General features: G+C 32.7%; 3 protein-coding genes across 3 annotated transcripts; 1 reads left to right on the top strand and 2 right to left on the bottom strand.

Annotated features, from left to right (window-relative positions):
• Positions 1-2,821: 2,821 nt before the first annotated feature.
• On the top strand, positions 2,822-3,507 carry LOC148192245 (uncharacterized). Its single transcript, XM_088098905.1, has one exon. It carries the CDS (start codon positions 2,986-2,988, stop codon positions 3,352-3,354), a length of 369 nt encoding a protein of 122 aa, XP_087955031.1. The 5' UTR covers positions 2,822-2,985; the 3' UTR covers positions 3,355-3,507.
• A 326-nt stretch (positions 3,508-3,833) lies between these two features.
• LOC124831584 (peptidyl-prolyl cis-trans isomerase FKBP42) lies at positions 3,834-7,337 on the bottom strand. The gene is made up of 8 exons (XM_088098904.1): positions 7,216-7,337; positions 7,058-7,098; positions 6,768-6,953; positions 6,067-6,156; positions 5,766-5,950; positions 5,576-5,698; positions 5,296-5,448; positions 3,834-4,338 (listed from the first exon to the last, which is right to left on the bottom strand). Exons 2-8 carry the CDS (start codon positions 7,095-7,097, stop codon positions 4,003-4,005), a joined length of 1,113 nt encoding a protein of 370 aa, XP_087955030.1. The 5' UTR covers position 7,098; positions 7,216-7,337; the 3' UTR covers positions 3,834-4,002.
• A 4,388-nt stretch (positions 7,338-11,725) lies between these two features.
• LOC148192244 (protein SEMI-ROLLED LEAF 2-like) lies at positions 11,726-19,877 on the bottom strand. The gene is made up of 19 exons (XM_088099097.1): positions 19,359-19,877; positions 19,169-19,243; positions 18,935-19,050; positions 18,598-18,712; positions 18,362-18,490; positions 18,165-18,212; positions 17,744-17,865; positions 17,459-17,655; positions 17,071-17,363; positions 16,768-16,917; positions 16,146-16,655; positions 15,893-16,039; positions 14,892-14,967; positions 13,766-13,893; positions 13,382-13,582; positions 13,164-13,304; positions 12,948-13,079; positions 12,356-12,595; positions 11,726-12,211 (listed from the first exon to the last, which is right to left on the bottom strand). The coding sequence occupies exons 1-19, from the start codon at positions 19,491-19,493 to the stop codon at positions 12,047-12,049; spliced, it is 3,120 nt and encodes a 1,039-aa protein (XP_087955223.1). The 5' UTR covers positions 19,494-19,877; the 3' UTR covers positions 11,726-12,046.
• Positions 19,878-20,587: the final 710 nt, after the last annotated feature.

Raw genomic sequence — 20,587 nt, 5'->3', positions numbered from 1 at the left:
TATGTTTTTATTAAAATAATAATTATTAAAAAGTTTAATAAAAATATAATAAATAATAACTAATATATTAAATTATCAAGATTTAATCATATCATATAAATATAATTTAAATGGAAGTGAATTAAACTCCTTCATAATACAGAAAAACATGAATTTTTTTTATTAAACTGCAATTTTTAATATGCTTTTTTAACATGAAAACAATTACATACTAATCTAATCATACTAATATTTTGAAAATACATTTCAAAGCCAAAAACAGTTAAAAATTAACTTCTTAAAAGTGGAATTGAGGATGAAAATATTAAAAATTCAAATAGTTATTATTGATAAACATATAAATATATATTTTTTATATGATTTAGCATATTAAATTCATTTTAAGTCTAGTAGTTTTTTGTAATTTTATTATTACAATGATGGTTTTAATTGCATTTCACTTTTTTTATAATGTTGTTTTAGTTTCACCTTTTTCTAAAAATAGGTTAATGTAGTTTTATTTCATCCATCTAATATTATAATATAATAATACGTAATATAAATAATAAATTACATATTGACTTGTTAGATGAAATTAAAACGAAATGTAAGAAAAAATGTTACTTATTACTATACATTATTGTAAATTTAGCACAATGTATTATATTGAATATTTTTTAAATAAACTAAATTAAGTGTATTTATTTATAAGATAAAACTGAAAAAAAATCAAACACAGAAAAAACTATTAAACTTTAATTTTATAACTATAGCATTTATACACGAGATTTAAATTATTTAAATTCCTTTGTATATTTTAATTATTTATCTACCAATTCATCATCATTGTTTGATAAAAAGCCTTTTTGTGTAAAAGTATTTAAAAAAAAAAACACCAATTATACAAGTACCAAGCATTTCCAAAGTTCTAAATGGACATTTGTCCCAACAATTTAAATGCAGACTAAGATATATAAAGTTAGATCAACTTTACTAAATATTATAATTTAGGTTTTACAATTTTTAATGATAACGAAAAGTATACTTTTATTTTCATTTTTAGGGTCACTTGAGTTATTTGTTAAAAGATTTTTAAACATGTTTATATATTTATGCTATTATATATAAAAAAACTTATACATACATACATACATATATATATATAAATTTTAAAATTTTAAGTAAAATTAAAATAATTATTTTATGAATGTTATTTTTAAGTGATTACTTGTATAAATTTAATTATTTTTTTATTTTACCATTTTTAATAACCATTCTTTAATCTTAAATAATTATTTATAATAAAAAAACCTATAAAATACATAAAAATATTTACACTAAAACTATATAAATTGATTATTTTTTCTTGAATGGATAATATATGTGTTTTTAATAATATTTTCACACACATGAAAAAAAAAAAAAATATATATATATATATATATATATATATATATATATATATATAAATGATAACATTAATGTAATTGTGTAATAGCTAAAGAAAATAAGAATCAGATTGTATCAAACAATATTTATTGTATTAATATTAGGAAAAATCTAGACTTTCAAGTTTAGATTACAAAATATTAAAGAAATAATTACAAGTTATGTTTTCCAAAATAGATTAAATAAGTTTAGTTAAGTCTAATTGTGTATTAGATAACAAAGGTTAAGCTAGTATATATTTTCTATTTTAATTCTTAATAGATGACGTGGACAATTTTTTTTATATCATAATGATTAGTTCTCCTAATGAATAATGTGTTTTTTATTTATTAATTTTTTAAATTGTTTTTAGCCAGCATGTTTTTTATTAATTGATTAAAGTGTTGGAGTAAGTAAAAGAAAAGTAAAATTAAAAAAGATAATAAAGAGAAAATGGGTCGGAGAATTACTTTAATAGGAATGATAGCGTGAACGTGATAAAAGCTGCCATCATTTGACTCTTGTACATGCTATTGACGTCACATGTTGACACTTATTTATTTGACCATTTTTATTCTCTGTGCCCGGTTTCACTTTATCTTTCTTATACTTGCACTCATACCCACCGTTCCTTCTTACTCAGAGATAAGCAATTACATACAAAGTTTATAAAGATTAATTTGATTTACTATATTAGTCATATTCTTTTTTTTTACGTAATTAAGTATTAATATATTTTAAAATCAAGTCAATTTAATTCATTTCATTAAATTGTTATTTTATATTTGAAATATGTGAAGATATTTTTGTTAGAAATTTAATTATGAGTCAAAGTTTCATATGGGATAAAAATAAAAAAATAAAACATTATATAAAAATGAAAGACTCACTAAGTTATTATTTAAATTAATAAAAAATAATATCAATCTCTTATGTGATTAGACTGAGATTTTATCGTTACCTTACTTTTCCATTGAACTTTGAGATTCTATGATTATTGTATCTTTTTATTGAACTTTTTTATTTCTCAACTATTCTTGCTTGAGAACTTTTTTTTATTTATCACATAGCTCAAATCTTCTAAATGATTTATCATATGACATATATGTAACCTTAAATCTATAATTAAGACAATTAATTTTTAGACAGGAAATAACAATGTGTTACTGAACAAAAGTTAAGGTTGTTATGTCGTTAGTTGATAGCATAAACCAATATTAACACTGAATCAAGAATCATAAGGAAAGAAGAATGAAATTTTGCAATGAAAACTGCGAAGCTATAAAAAAAAGGGTATTTTTTTTTCTCTGATTCTTGTTCTACACCATAGAATTCGTGGTTGTACGAAAAACAGTGCTCCTTATCCATTTGGGTATTTGAGTATTTGAAGAAGAAAATATCTAAGTCTAATATTGTGCGACAAAATTCTTCTTCTTTAGCGTGAAGAAAGAGACCACCTATTACCAAGTGACAGGTTTATCTTTTCTGCCTGTTAGCTTCAAATTGCATCCATCATATCTGATATTTATGTTCAACACAGTTGTGTATCAGTAAGCACAATCTGATCCTTCTTCTTCCATGCATGGCATGGCAGCTCTCACTGTAGGCAACTCTTGCTGCAGCAAAAGGGTACCTTCTCATGATGAATTCACAAGCAGAAACAGACCCAGGATTTTGATTCAACTATCCTGCCAGGGTAGAACACCAGATCCGGAGGAAAAGAAAGATCAGAAGGGAGAAACGAAGGTGAACTTGTTCAAATGGAAAATGTTAAGTGATATTGAGAAGACAGGGAAGAGATTGAAGCAGAATTTGAGTCCACAGCAAAAGGGTGATTGGAAAGACTTGTTGCTGATGAGTATATCGTTTGCAGTTTATGTGTACATATCCCAGATGCTTGTATGTGCCTATTTTGCTTGGACCACTGTGCCCAAACCCATGTGGTAGCAAGCACTGGTGATCTTTTATTTGCATCAGAGAAATCTGATGTAGTTTATGTTGGAAAAATATAGTGTAGGTAACAGATTATGGCTGCGGAATACCATTTTAAATCAATGTTTTTACTTTGCTGTGTGAATATTATCTTCGTGATTAGTGACACTTGGTGATTCTATGTATATTGATTAATTGGGAAAGAATGTGATGATCATAAGAGGATGCTTGAGATTTTCTCCGTTCAAGAAGGAAGGAGCTGCATAGTAATCCTATTTTTTCTTTACGTTTTTTCACAACGATTTTCACACTAAATGAGATAAGATTAAGATAAGTGATGTAACGAAAATATCAGTGAACTAGAGCTACCCCAATAAATGAATTAATTCAAAGGCATACTACAAATCTTTATAAAATGATTATCTGATTTAAGCGACACTTATAATTTCAATTTCAATTCTGGTAACAAGGAGGTTCTGAACAAACCACCAAACTATGAAAAGTAACATAAGAGCAGATTGATAGCATTGTCAAAGATAACTCCTAGGAGTGAAATACCAGTGCTTTTTCAACATCTGATTGTTCCACAAGCAAAAGGAAAATAGTAAAAGTATGATTAATTCATGAGTCGTACAAGAGGTGGTCTTTCAATGGTCTTTTTGATTAGTCAGATTTAAACCTTTCACGCTTGAAGAGGCTGACAAGGCCATTGAATACTGAAAGCAACCACTGCCAAATAAATATGAGCCAGTTTCTTGGCTTAGGAACTGGTTCAGGCCTTGGTCCAAATATTCCTTTATATATCTCTTTCTGCTTTTGGTAAACGGCCTTGTCATGTTCAGCAAGCAATTTCAGTTCTCTTGCAATTGCTTTGTCTTGAGGAGCATGTTTACGTGCCTTTAGAAAATCTTCCCTGGCAGCATCTGTTTGCCCAAGTGCTGCTCTAGCCTTACCTCGCCTAAATAATGCCTTCACATTGTTCTCATCCTCACCCAGTGCCTGCAAGTTCCATCATAAAGTTACACACAAGTGGGTGACCAAAATGACTTCTCTTTTGGGTAAACAACTTAATAAAGCACTTACTCAATAACTACTCATCGGGTAAACATGTGTTTCTATGATAGAAGAAATAAGGGTGAGTTGTTGTTATGCAAGTTTTAAGTTGTTTTCAAAAAATTGCCCAAATAAGTTTACTGAAATAGGCTGAAAGTAATCCATGGTTCTCCCAAATACTCATGCTGTAAACTCAAAAAGACTGTAAATAAAATCTTCCGGAGTGAAAAAGATTATCTCAGTTCCTGTCAGAAAATCACGGTTTAACATTGCATCATAATTCACAATCTTGGATAGCTAAAATTCTAAGATATTAGACTTAATTGGTATTTTAGATGAGATGACACAACACCCTATCCTATTGCATAGCAAAATAAACTTAATGCGATGCCCATATTTACTTGCGAAACTGGTAACAAAAACAACTATAATGTGGATAGCAGCTACATAATTTCTTAGACAAAATATAAGAGGACATGCTTAGTATTGAATGGTGACAAAGTCAGCATTTTCTATTTTGGCATGATCTGACAGGGTAATCAATAATGCAAAAGAACAAAAAGCAAAAAAGAGTATGAAGTTTCCCTTCAATAAGTTTAAAAAGAACACCCTTGAGACAAAACACATTCGCTGTCTTCAACGTCTCAAAGAGAGATTAAGATCTCACTAATGTCCAATAAAGCAGCATATTATTAGACTATAATTTTACTTTCATAATATTGTATTCCATTCACAATCCAAATCTGGCCAAAAGTAGCTAGCAGAAGAGATAGTTATAATGCAATTCTGTATCTAGAAAAGGAATTATTGAAACACCGATGAATGGTGTGGCTTACAAATTAAAACACACACACAAAGCATTTTATGCTGGATTGATTGGTTAAAGTCTTGTCTTATACTCACAATGCTGCATTGTCCTATAGCTTCTTCATAACGGTTCAGCTTAATCAAACAAGCTGCCATGTTAAGATGGCACGGATTCTTTACAGCCAGAGCCATATCTCTATATTTCCCAAACAACTGGAACATGAAGTCATCTCCCATATACGCTATGGCCTAAAAAGAACAAAGACGGTAACAAATTTGTCAAACAACCTCAAATAAAAAGTGAAGAAAGAAATTTCCATGGACTAAGAGCAGTAAGGAACTATGTAGAAGAGTGCAAGAAACATAAGTGTGTAACCATTTCATACTGTTGCATAGCCTCCTCTAGTTTTTCTTCCTGATACAAAGCATTTCCATCCATCTTTCTCCGGTCTGCTGCACCAATCCTTTCTTCCACGGTCATATCACTGCGAGCTTTCCCCTGCAAAAATAAGGTGCTATAAGCATCTTAACAAGTCAACAACCATCCTGTATTTAGTGCAACTTACTTCTTTCGTTTCATCGAAGCCAATGAGTTCAACTTCATAAACTAAATCTGCCATGGGTGGAACGTTTGGAAAAGAAAAGCTTCCTTCCTCTCCATATCCTAGCTCCCAGCCTACACGCACCAATGCACGCTCCCCAGCTTTCATGCTTGCCACACCAATGCCCAACCCAGTCATTTCTTTCTTCTCTGTTTAAGAGAAATACACCAAAATCAAAGGACAGTAAGGGGTCTAGAAGAGATAGCCTACTACCCTATTGATGAACGAAAAAGAAATCCGATGCTTTAAACTTCCAGAAACATACCTTTACCCAAGACCATCTCAATTGGCCTTTGCTCCTGCCATGTGTCTTCAAACTTGTGCTGTGTTTTCTCAGACCAAGCCCTGTAATGGACTACAACCATATACCATATACCAATCATAACTTTGACCCAACAATGAAAAGAAAAGCCTTTGCAAGAAAGGGCTACTAAGAATGGTACAGTGGCGCATATTAGGAAGTAGTGAACTACTCCCGATGTAATATTGGTCATTCCAGATTTTGTCACCCTAAAAGCACAACAGAATAAATTTACTCACAGAGAAACAACATTTGATGTCCAACCAATTTACATATTCACATTAAATCATTGCCATCAATCACTTAAATTGCAGCTCAAGTTGCTATACATACCTAGACACAATGCAAGCCATTCCAAGGAAAAAAGAAATTCTGATATTTCATAATTTGAAAATACCTTAGCATATACCCTCAAACTACCCTTCATTACTGCTATAATTAAAGCATGTTCCATCTGGGACTGGGACTTAGCCCTTGAATTTATGGTAGCTTGAAGTAACAGCACAATTAATTGGCAGGGATAACATCAATTGTGTAAAAAACCAATTACATACACAATCACAAATTAAATTATGTAACTCTGGAGCTTTTACACTTGTAGGAAACATGCATCAAAACACGAATTGTGGGCAATTGAAAACAAGACGAGTGAGACTAGTACTTACAGAAACAAGTTGAATATTTGGAAGGCTTCTGGCCATGGCCTTCCTTAATGATTTGTTTGGTGACCTTCTCGTGAAGGACCTCAACTTCAGAGTCAACTTTTGGGGGGCTACTACTGAATTCTGGGGCTGGCTCCCCTTTAACAAATGCTGAACTTTCAGTAATCACTTCGTTTTCGTCTTCTTGACCTGCAGCCATTAACAGTTCAGAAAAAAAAAATTAAATAAGTGCATGTGAAGTCGAAAAAAGAAAAAAGATCATTTTTTTATTCCATGAAGCGCATGTAAATTACCAGGCGATGGTTGGGGTTGAGACTCTTGAACTTCCTCCATTCTGCAAAATTATACACAAATTAAGGAGAATGAAAGAAAAACTAATTAGAAAAACATAGATTTTGTGAAGAACCAAACATCATGGGAGGGAAGTTTTTTGGAAAAGGAACTGTCTTACGTTGACCGGATCTATTTTCTTCTTGTTGAGTTTAACTCCTTAGATCGGAGAAGATTCGAGAGAGAGAAAGGGATAAATAACTGAGATAGTGAAGCTGAGATTACAAAAGGAGAAAGAAGGTTTTATTCTTTTTTCTTTTTTCCAGCATTTGGTTATTTTAATATCAAACATAACCCTTTTTCTTGTACATTTAGTTTTTGCAAGATAAATACTAACTAAATTTTTAAATGCATAAAATTAATTAATTAAATACTTTTAATTACACTGGTAATTTCTAAATAAATAATTAAAATTACGATATACAGTCTTTTTAAAAAATAAAATATTAGATAATTGAGAAAGTAAAGTAAATTGACAGTGAGAAATATAGTAGTTTGGAATGGCCAAAAGGCAAGCTTTTTAAAAGTCCTACGAGTGACAAATGAAATACATTTCTCTTGGATAGCAGAGTAAAGAGAATGTGTGTTGATATAATGATAAAATCTTTTTAAAATAAAAGTCATATAATATCTTCCTCTATTAATATTATAATAACATATAAAAAAATATTACTATTACTGTATCAATAAAAGGGTTGTTAAATGGTTATTTATTTTAAAAAAAAATATTTTTCAAAGCGTAGAAATAAAATAACAGTTTAAAGTTGAACATGTTCTACTCGGATGAGTAGACATCTTATTCTGTAGTGTATTTAACTTGTTTATGCAGTGATATTTTCCTTTATATTTTATCAACTTACAGCGTTTTGAAGGTAGATTTTCAAATAGGTGAGTGATTTTAATTCTGGTATTTTAAAGTAGAGTTGCATTAACTGTGTAATTAAATATATTTAGAGTTATTAAAAAAGTACTTTTTAAAGAATATTAAAGAATATTAATTATATTTATAGGATTAATCATGTTTATCTTATATTAAAATAATATTTGCTAATAATAATATAATAAATCTAGTCATAAGGGGAATGTAGCCCAATATGATGGAGTGGATATTACTGGAATGCACTTCCAATATGCTTATTGGGCCAGAAAAAAACATTTATACTTCTCAATACTCAATTTCGCCGGAGTAAATATGCATAAAAAATAAAAATAAAATCTTTTCTGTTTTAATTTTCGTTTCTTTTATTTTGTATTTTTATTTTTTGTTTTATTATGTTTTTATTTACTTTATTGGTATCGTTTTTTCTTTTTTATTTGTTTCTTACATTTTAAATTCCAAAAAAAAAAGAAAAAAAAAATGACAAACAGAAAGAGGTTTTTGAACACGTTTTGGATTTGGAGGAAGAGGGAAAAACGGTTAGAGAAATCCCACAAGAGAGCGGAGAGAGGGCAGCGTGAATCACACCTCACGACCTCAGCCAAAAGGCAACAGTCACTCACCTCCATCGCCATCCATCATTCACTCTCATACTACTCCAATCTTCAACCATCATCCATCTCCCCTGTTGCTGCAACTCCCATTCATCTACAACAGAGACAAAAAGGGAAAGCCAGCCACAAGAAAGAGCTTCAGGAGTTTAACAATGGTGAACGGAGCTCCAAGAGGTAAGCAATGCTTTGCACACATCATGCTTTAGTGAGTAGTTTGCTGCATTTCGTACTGCATTTTGCACCTGCTGTTGAATACATTTATGCTTGTGTATGATTGTTGTGTATCACGGCTATCTTTCCCCCTCCAACCGAGTTCATCTCTTCAACCTACACACAGAAACCACAGAAGCCATATCCAGGGATGAAAACATCACTTTTCCCTTCAATTCTTCCCTAGCAGAACATGCCAAAAAAAAAAACACCAAAACAAAGTATCAGATACCCATGCTCTTCATCTAATTTCGAGTTCATTCTTCACCTGCAACCAACAGCCAAATCAGATTCAATACCTTAGTGTTTGTTTCAGTTTCTTAAGTCATAGAAGATTACAAGGGAGGTTATCTTCATCAAATTTCACCCATAAGCCAGTTTCCCTAACCCACAATTCCTCTCATCCGCAAAACCTTAATCCAGCCACCCCAGTCAACTTCGAACCATTCGGACCCCGTTTCGGTTCCCATATCATCTTTTGCAATCACAAGTTACGTGCACGCGTTAGAGTAATACGCAAATCTCGTTTAGAGCGAAGAAACAAAGGAAGAGGAGTTTTTCTTGCCGGCAATGGAGCGGCGGCCTTGACTGACGGCAACGTCTTTAGGCGGGCGGCGGCGACAGTGGTGAGCTCTCGGAGTTAGGGTCTGGTCCGCCGTTAAGGACGTTGGCTCTTCCGGCGTAGGCGCCGGCGGCGACTGGCCTCGTTGGTGACAGCGAAGACGCGTCACAAAAGGCGAGGGCACTTCCCTCTTGCGCACGAAGATGAGAAGGGGGAGAGAGCTTGGTGCCGTGGCCGGTGATGGCTCCGGCAGCGAGAGGCGTCACTGGCGACGCCATGGACCGCGACATGCGGCGGCCGGTTTCGGTGGAGGCGGCGGCGCCCACCTGCAGGGGAGGCAAACCTCCATGGGCTGCCTTAATCGAAGGAGACCCTAGGTCTCTGGGTTCTGAGCTGTTGTGTTTGAGTGAAGAATGCGAGAACCCCCAAGGGGTTTCTGAGCTGGGGAGCAAAACCCTTGGGCCAAGTTCTTGGGCCAAATCCAGTTTTTTTGTTTTTTTTATAAATTCTATTCTCCTTTGCACACACCCATTTCTCATTCAGACACCCCCACGTATATTTTTTTGTTTTGTTATGTGTTGGGCTCAATTGTTTTTTTTTCTTTTTCCGCAACCCATTTGTTTTTTTTTACATCTCCAATACTATTTCATTTCTCTTTATCTGCACTATTAATTTGCTTTATATTTTTTACATTTATTTCATCTTTATTTTAAATACTTACCCTTTTAGGAATATATATATATATATATATATAATACATAAAATACCTAAAAATTACTAAAAATAACAAAAATGATATTTTAAAAGATTAAGCTCTACCGCTTGAGTCATCCTAGTTCCCAATACTTTTTCTCTCTCTTTTAAAAATAATAAAAAATAACAAAAATGTATCCTAAAACTACCCTTACAATGCATCATTCACAATTTCTTTCTATTTTTGTTATTAGAAAAATTATTTTGATAATTAATTACTTTATTGTGGTATTTAAATTATATTGATTGAACTTCTAACATCTCATTTCAATGGTATTAATACTAATATGGAAGTAACACATATCTAATAAAAAGAGAACAATTAGATATAAAATATGATTACACTTATTCGATCCTAACTATAACACCAATATATATATATATATATATATATATATATATATATATATATATATATATATATATATATATATATATATATATATATATATATAAAAGATTGTACTAAAGAGAGTTCTATTACACTGTTATATTTAAAGATATAAATCATATTTAGATTCATAATAATAATAATTTAATTTGCAATATATGTTTTAATTTAAAATAATTTTAAAAATATTAAAAATTAATTTAAAGAGACTAGATAAAGACGAATCACAAGAAATAGCTGTTAAGATAATTAAGGAAAATAATGCTATAGTAACATTTAATTGAATATGAAAAAGATGGAATGTAAAAGTTGAGAAGGTTTATAAGAAAAAGTGAATATAAATCAAGATGTGTATTTTAATTTTAATTTAGAACATTGTAACCACTAATTAGAAAGAAAACTCGTTGAAAATTTTGATAAATAATAGATATTTATTTCATTAGGAAAAATAATATAATTAGCATGCATAAAAGTTAAAATTGTTAAACATCGCATTTTTGGTATAAAATGTCTACTCTTCGACATTCTCTAATGGGGTTAGAAATTACAAAATATAATTATCCTAATTTCTGTTTTTTTTTTCTAAATGTGAAAATGAAAAGAAATGCGAAATCGAATTTGGAGTCGAAATTCAAGTTTCTGAATTTGGAGTCATCCATTTGGTGAAAATACAAAAATGTAATTCTAAAAGAAATAATAAGTAACATTTGAAAACCACTAAGATATTATCAGATACAGTCGATGTTTACTTAAGACCATTCTAAATCATATAAAAATAAAAAGGAGACTATATTTCAAACTAATGAAATGACTTCAGTTACTAAAAAGTGAGATTTTGGTCATCTCCCACTCCCAAACATACAAATGTAAAAATATATAGATGTTTTCGCAAGTTCTTAGAAGTGGATTTAGAACATGGTTTATTTTATTTTTATTTTTTTAATGTAGAGGAACAGCGACAATTTCTAAAGATAGCTAGCTCTACAAACAAGAAAATGGTTTGGGTTTGTTTTACATGAGTAGTTTGCGTGGGTTTTTATGATTGAAGTTGCCAACAAGAAAAGAAGGATATCCATCACATGCTCTCGATGCTTCTTTCCAGGACAAAAACTGAGTCAAGTGGTTTTGGTTTTTTGGATTTGAATATAGGATTCTCCGCCTTTACAAAATTCTCAAACCCCAACAATGAATGGAGGAAGTAAAGAAAAAAGAAAAACGAAAAAATGAAACGAGAGACGTACAGATTTGTAAGACCGGTAACCTATGCACATGAAAACAGCTCTGAAAATTTTGCAAGGACGCCAATAAAAGATACGCCTACTTGCCGGAAGAAAATCAAGGAAAAGATATATAACTCAATGAACAGTTTGATTGATAATTGTTGCCCTAAAAAACACTGATCCAACCATAAATATTGTTGGGAATTCATGGTGAAGAAAGCAGCCAGTGCAACTTTTCCGAGCATCTTCTACTCTGTCAGCTAGTGTGCGGATAGTATTATCAAATCATCATCATCGTCGTCATCATATTCTTCTCTACAACGAATCAACAACCGGCCGCTTTCAAGAAACTATCATACGGACGTGATGCTGGCAGTTGAAAGAAGGCAGCCTGATGCTGGTACGCTGTTGCACAAGGCCTTGGAGCAGTGTCAGGCAAGGCGTTGTGTGAAGTAGAGTCCATATTAGTATCCAAAAATGGATTTCCACTCTGCATCAAAAGTGGCATGGGAACAAGATAAATTCAACTTTTTAAACACTATGGCATCAAATAAATGTGAGTGCTTAGCAGAAAGAGTTTCTTGAAGTATCTTGAATGTTTATCAGATATTTGAATTATGAAGTAGAGAAGTACCGAAGGTAAAGCCTGTTGAATATTGAAGCTTGAGGACATGCCGTCCTTTTCCTGGCGGTATTCAATAGAAGGAGGGATCTTAAATGAATATCCTTGTATTGAATGGGTATTCATGAATGTAGACATCTTCTGCTGCTTTCCCACGAGGAGTGCCTCACAATGGAGAGCCATTTCTTTGTAAGGCATGTCAAACGGTGTTGAAATAGAAATTCTTCCTACTTGATTTGTTGTCTCCGAAACCTTCACATAACATCATTTTTTTGTAATTAGAATGAATTGTACACAAGACAACATTGTAAAAACCTTTTATAATTGTCATTTACGATAAATTTATTAGTTTTTTATAATAATAACTTAAATGTTATGACAATACTAATTCTAGTTGGTTGACATTATAAGAAACTTTAATACTATTTTGCTTGAACTTTTATGATAAAATTCATTACTTCAATTTTTAAGAATTAAAATTTAAATATAAAAACAGAAATTACCATTTACATTAGAATGAGCAGAGGAAAGTAAAGAAAGTGATTTTTTGAATAAAAGTGATCTTTTCCTTATAAGTGTGTATATGTTAATGACAAGAACTTACTGAGCCCAATATGTCATCAACACTCAACAAGCTTAGATTTTGTGAGGACTGCTCCTGTGGATCAGTATTAGCATGGCTCTCCAAACCACTATGTGAAATGTCATCGTCAATAGTAAATAATGAAATGTCAACCTGCATTATTTCATGAGAGTAAGCAACGAAGGTTTAAATAAAATGAAAATACTTAAAAAAAAAGAGAAGAACAGAGCAAGTTACCATATCAGGAAGTTTATCATCCTTTAGTCCACCAGACTGGTACACATTCCCTGTTGTGTCGCCAGATAACTGGCATCCCAGAGGACAGGCATCGTCAGGTGAAAAATCTTCGAGCAGCCGTTCTCTTAGGATGGATGTTTCCTACATAGAAAAGGACTCAAACTTAGTTCACAGGTTATGATAAGCTGATGCAAAATCATATGATATTTAGTCATTACATTATACGATATTCCAAGACTCTGCACAATCATGGTAGAAAATGATTCTTTAGACTGGCTCTCTGTTAACTTTATGGCTGAAAGTGACTTCAAAGCATCCTCATCATCCTCTTTTGATCCATAAGCTACACTTGGCTGCCTAACCGTATCAGCAACTGCTTGTAACTTGGCATCATTAACCAGCCGCAGGAATGGATCCATCTAAAAGCACAAAAAATCTAAGAGATAAAACAAATAGCAGTTGATCACTAAAAAAAGGAAATAGATAGCATGTTCAATTGAGTAAATAATCAATGCATTAGCGAGCAATAACAGAAAGTAGGGAAAGTAAGGAAAAAATAACAACTTGAATGAAAAACTTTGTATGGAACAGCATATACATACTGTTTTATCAGTCAATGTCGTTTTAGCAATAGAAATGAGAGAGAGGATGTTGTAGGCCTTGGATGAGAAGACAATCATGGCTGTTGCTAGTGTAAAGAGAGATCTGCGTCGTGATGGTTGCAGTTTTACTGGAAAAAAATAGTGTTTCAAAACTAGGCACCTCAACAACACAACTTTAACACTTTTTGTCCGAAAGCAATGTAGAAAAATGAATAAAATAAACCAAATATAAAAACATATTCAACCAAAAAATGTACATGCTATAACCTCTCAAGTTCGATTTGGTTTAGTATGTAAGAAATAATCTCAGTAACTCTATACATCACAGAAGACTGTCATGCTTATTTTAAATTTTTTTCTGGTCAGCCACTTTAATTCCAAGATAGGACATATTACATAGGAGTCCAAATAAATGTTTATGGCTTCCACCCAATAAAGGCAAAATACTAATCAGCATCACATACCCTTCTAGCCATAAAACTATCCAGTCAGGTTACATGTTTAAAACAAGAGAAATTTGAATTATTCCAGTCAGCATCACATCACCTTTAACCTAAAGATTTAATTATATGGTAATATTTAAACACTAGTGAGACACAAATTGAGAGTTTCTACTACTGATTCAATTAGGAAAAGCAAGAGATGAGTTTAATTAGCATGTGACTATATATAATTACTAGAGAATGTTCCGTGTATTTGGAATCAATCTAGAATGGAATCATTAAACAAGCACTAATTCATTCATACATGAAAGGAATGATCATTCCCACCTCACAAGGATGGAAAAGTCATCCCTGTTTTTGCATAATCAACTATTGAAAAGGAATTGTTACGTCTTCACTAGATGACAATTTAAGGTAATGTCATTCCTGCTTAATAGAGGCAGGAATGGCCTCTTTAATCTTGAGTACCGAACCTTTCAGAAGGGAAGTTTGGAAATAAATAATAACAAAATTATAAAAATGAATTATAAGATATCCATCTATAGCATACATCGATCATATTGAGGTTCTCTGATAGGATATAATATGTACCCAGAAACCTAACATTCTCATTCTTAGGTAAGACAAAAATATGCAAACTACTAACATACACACATCAAATAATATGGGAATCAAGACGCTACCATTTTCATTGAGAGAAATGTTCCTCAAGGAAAAAGCCAATTGAAAACTTTGAGTTAGAGCTTCATGAGACGAATTCTGCAGGAGAGATAAAACTTGCAAGATATGAGGATAAATAAAAGCTACTCCTAGAAGATAACTTGTGCCTAACTTTAAACATTTTTCAATTACAGAAATAAAACCCCATACTTGATTGTGAAATAAAAACATCTGAACAGCGATAAAGAGTATAAATACTTCCGTGGCCAATACCAGAACTCATTAGAAAATTAAGAGCAATGTAATTGAACTTTGAAAATTTAATTGAAGTTATCGGACTAATAAATTACTTCATCAAATAATTCTCTACATGAGATGCGGTCAGTTATCAATCATATAACAAGGTAATAATTAAAAGCGACCACTCAGTAAACTTAACATGCTATCAAATTTAACTTCCAAATCAAGGATGTTGCTTCGGACCACAGCTATCTTATCCCACACTGTTGGTAACAATTAAACACCACATTGGAAAGAAATGGAGTAATATACACCACGGATATTGAGGTAATTAGTGAGCAGCACATAAAATTAATAAAAGAACATTTGATGTACAGTACTCATGATTACTGGTGAATGTTTTTAAAATGCAGTACACGTAAATCTTTATTGTAACAAAGATTTTATTACTTAACTAGAATTCTTTGTATTTTAATATGTATTATAATGATGTTTTAGTTAGTCGCTTAGCCTTTTTTCAATCTTCTAAAATTGTATTTATTAGAAGGTAATAAGTCAAGAAGTTCATGCCAATTACATTAATTTTTCTCATCATTCTTGGGAAGCGTAGAATGTGTCAAAAACATGTGGCATTTTAGCTTCAGCTTCTTTGGTCATCAGAATTTCCTTTGAGCAAGATATGTAAAACACCAAACAAAGCGTTGACTAAGCAAAGTAAATTGATATCAAAATTTAGTTTATAATCTATTTATAGATATTAAAATGATAAAAGCGAGTATGTTACCTTACTCCGAGCAACTAGCAACAGAAGGCTGTAGGTATGAGCAATCGCCTCAAAATTTTCAGGCGTATTTTGGGAATACACAGACTGGACCCAGATTGATGATAGCAAAAGGGTAATCTGATGACTACTCAATCTAATGGGTAATACCTGCGACATAGTAGTCATAAGAATAATGTTGGCATCTGGTGGTGTTTCACTGTGTAATTCTTTCCCTATTGCTGAAATTTAAAAATGAAAAAGTGCAAGTGTATACATGTTGTTTAGTGCCGGTATTTGTAGTATTTTCCTCCACAGTTGGGGTTACTTGTGGCTTCCTCACACTAGTAGCACGGCTGTAAGTAGACTTCAATCTATTCATCACGGAAGAATTATTATTAACCTTTGAGTTCCTGTTATCCATATATTCCGCACTGGCCAAAGATGATTTTCTCGTACTAGCAGTCCGGCTATAAGTTGACCTCAATCTGTTTAAAATGGAGTTATCATTAACCTTTGCATCTGCATTACTATCTTCTGGCAATGAATTTTGCTTCCTCTCCAATTTCTCAAAGAGTGCAGCTGAAGAAGAAAACACAGAGACATTTCTTGAGAGCATTCTTTGAATGTCAGCAGACTTTACGGAAGCGAACTCTTGAGAGGGTTGAGGACAAACTGAAGATGGCACGAGAACAACAGAAAATACACGGTGTGCACCCACCCTGGTTTCATGGTCTGCATGGACCATTGCCAGAAGTAACTGATGAAATAATGCCTCAGGGAATGACTATAGGGTAGAGTTCCAAATTTGCAGACAAACATAAAAGGATAAAGAAAAGTCAGAAAGAAACAAGGAAATATTACAATCATGGTAAAGAAAGCAATTTAACTAATCTTGCCTTGTTCTGATATGATATATTTGGTATTGAAGCAACTATTTGAGCAGTTCTATAGACTGCAGCAATCAAGGTTCTGGCCATAACAGTAATATTAGACATGTTTTCCAACAACACGGCCATGGTATCAAGAACAGGACCTGCATCTGCAATCTGCATAACATCATAGCCAGTAAGCGCAAAAGAACATTAGATCATTCAAAATTAAAAGTCCACGATTCACATCCAAATGTGCATACAGATCTATATGTTAATCTAATTTCTTACACTGTCAACTAAAATTAGTAGTGGGGAGTTTGTTTTCACCTTAATTGTTAATTGTACAAGGCATTCATCTACTTCGGTTCGGTATTTTTGGTTCCATTGTATTATTTCGGACCCCAGGTTTGAATCATCTAGAGAGCAATGTATGCTCTTTCGCAGGTGTCTCATCATATCACTCAATGCACCAATTATAGCCACAGATTGTTGAACCCTTGTTTCTTTAGCGAGATGCGTAATAACCCCAACTATGTCAAGTTGCATATTAGGATTTTTTAAGACATTCTTGTGATCGAGGTGCTTGACTAAAATGGACAGTAACAAATGTGTATTCTGTCCTGTAAATTACAATAAAACGAATTATAAATTGTGAAGATAGGGAAAAGAAATTGAGATAAAAAGCTAATGTTAAAGCACTCAAGAAAACAAATACCAGAATTTTCAATTATAGACTGCATGTTAAGCAGAACAGAAAGAGCAAGCCCATGTTCTGGAGACCACAGATTGGCACTATCAAAATAGCGGAACAGGGACTCTAGAACACGTCGAACTGTTGTACCCTCCTTAGCTAACTTTGCCATATTTTGTACGCAAATCCTTGACCAAAATCCAGGGTTTTTGGCATCGTCCCTATGGAGATGGAGAAAAAGTAGTCAATAGTGATTACAACTGATGAGCAACTCAAAACATATGTAATTATGATAAGGGGTGCAGTTACACAGGCACGTTAAGTTCTCCTTTGTCATTCACTATCGCTCTCCAAGAATAAAGCCTCATTGAGTTCTCGTTTTGAGAATCTTGTTTGACATCCCCATAATTTTCTAAAACAACTGAAACAACCTGAGGTAACAAGAGACGCATAAATCTGTCAGATGCAAGATGTATACCGAAATCTAAGACAAATAACCCAATGGAACTATTATTCGAGGGGGTACAAATTAAAGTCTATAATCAAAGAACAAATTATGATCTACGAGAAAGCCAAATTCAAATGACAAATTATTTTGGTCAATAGAGGTGTTTTTCACCCACAAAGTCAATGTTTTATATGTTAAACAATCAAAGCTAGCATGATTAAATTGATAAAAAATGTCAGGGCAAATTCCTTACACTGTCAAGTAAACACATTACTAACTTACATTGTCAAATTCCACTGAGATATGAGTAAATTCTCCCATGAACCAAACCTGTAAAACATGAAAACAGTTGTATCAATTTCACTTCAGCGCTGCATTACCTTGATAACTTTATCATGTTTGGCGTGTTGAAAAATGAATCAGCAATGAAAAGAGCACAAAACAGTATGCAGCATATGTCCGAGTAACATTCTAATTACCATTGAAGAAAGGACTTGAAGGCCAGCGGCACGTAAATGTTGTACTTTGTCATCATCGCCAACTTCTTGAGCTAGATTGCAGAGTTTTGCAATGAACCCATCTAAATTGAACATATAAGTACCATCTTTCTGCACAAATAAGAGCATTCCAAGCATTTGAATCTTCCGCACTAAAATACTTCAATTTTGTGTGTATTCTAAACTTAAAAATAGCGAACCTACCAAAAATACCCCACCTGATTGTTCACAAAGTCAAACAAAGTCTGGCAACCTAAAATCTGCACTTCATCATGCCGCGGTTGATCAAGAAGAATCTGTATGATGCCAAGCAAACTACTCGCAAACAAGGGCCTGAAGTGAGAAGGGGAATATGAGCTTGTCTTGTTCACTCAGAAAGCTATTTTCACACTATATAGGACGAGAAGCAAACTTTCTACACAGAGGCTATATAAGACACGATATGCAGACGCAAAAAACATAGCGTCATTTAATTGAAAGCACCTTAACTATTTACCGACAGTGATGAACAATAGCCATGCATGACGAATTGAAAACGAGGAAAAAGAATCTCACATTTGTTCTTTGCAAGAAATTAACAACTTCCTATAAATACATATAACAACTTTAACGGATTGGTAGTTTTCTGTTCTCAACTCCCTATAACACCTTTGCTCCAGATAGCTCGTTATCTGAAACAAACGAAGACATGCAGTTATTATATTTACAAGCATATAAAATATCTATATAAACACACACATAGAGACAAATTATAATTAAAAGGAAAAATAGATAAAATTAAACACATGCCTTAGGGACTCGGAGAGGATTCCTAGCGGCGTATTCACATAACTTGCCGATCATACGCTCGTTCGGTTCCTCATCCTTCATTCACCAATAAAACGAAAAGCATCGTCGATTTCATCAATCAATTAATATCACAATCAATCAATGAGTATCACAACGAAACAGAAACGAATCGAATGTGTGTATTAGGTACCGGTGAGCGAGGGAAAATATCAGCGAGCAACTTCTTGTAACGCTTGATAGGATGTCTGGATCGTTCGCGCAGCGCGGGGCAAAAGCAGCAGAGGCTTCCGCAAACCGGCCATATGTTTCGTGAGATCACGCTCATCTTCTTCTTCTTCTTCTTTCAATTCCAAAGAAATTAGCAGACAATAATAAAACGAAGAGAAAGCACATGAAATTGGAAATGGAGAGAAAGAAGAAGAAGATAGAATCGGAGAATGAACGATGCGAGGGACGGAGGGAGAGAGAGGGAGGAAGAAGAAGAAAGAGGGAAAAGAAATGAGAATGAGAAGGAGAATTGAACTGTTATTCCGATCCGAGGGCACCCCGGAATGGAAGGCTCGATCCTCTCTCTCTCTCTTTCATTCTTTCTCTCTTTCCGCGTGCGTGTGTTTTGTGCGTCTTGTAAGATGCTCTTCTTTTCCAATCATGCCTAGCTTTGCTTCCCCTTTGTATTTATAGTCTTCCCTTTCCGCTTCCCACACCTCACACTTACCACGCCACTCCTTCTCCTTTCTCCCGCCAACTCACCTTTTCCTTTCTCCAATCATTACCCTTTTCAAATTTTCAATTCCAACCGTAATTTCGGATTAACAGCTATCATCATTAATAATTATCGTCTTCTTTCTTAGTTTTATAAGAAAAAACAAATTACATATATAATTATATTAAAACGATTTTTCATAAATTCAAAATATTCCTCTTTCTCCCGCTATTTTAAGATATTTAGTTTCAAGCCACCACGAATTCTTGTTAAACATTAAATAAACACGTGTTTACCCTCTTCAAAGGACAGCTGTTCCTTTTACTCCAAATTATTTTCGATATTAAATCACATTAACCATAAATACTCGATAACTTACGAATTAAGATAAAAATCTTCTTAAATTTTCGACCTGGAAGTCTTGCCCTGTTCTTTTTTATCTATAGTTGTAATAGCATCCAATATGAAAAAAATTATAGTCCAATAGTTTCTTATCTTATAATATTTTTACCATCATATGGACTTGTACTATAGTTTATTGGATTGGTTTTAATGTATTTTTTATAGTATATTGTTGGAAATAACTGTGTAAGTTTAATTAATCAATTCTATGTTTTTCGTGATAGAGTATTTTTTATCATATTCATATTGTTTAATATAATAGTTTATTTTGATGAAGCTTTTTATTATAATTTAAAATTTATTTTATAACAAAA

Source organism: Vigna umbellata, chromosome 9, assembly GCF_029865625.1.
Source record: "Vigna umbellata cultivar VRB3 chromosome 9, Vumbellata_1.0, whole genome shotgun sequence".
Lineage (NCBI taxonomy): Eukaryota > Viridiplantae > Streptophyta > Magnoliopsida > Fabales > Fabaceae > Vigna > Vigna umbellata.
Note: the sequence above shows the minus strand (reverse complement) of the source record. Positions and strands in the feature narration are given on the sequence as shown.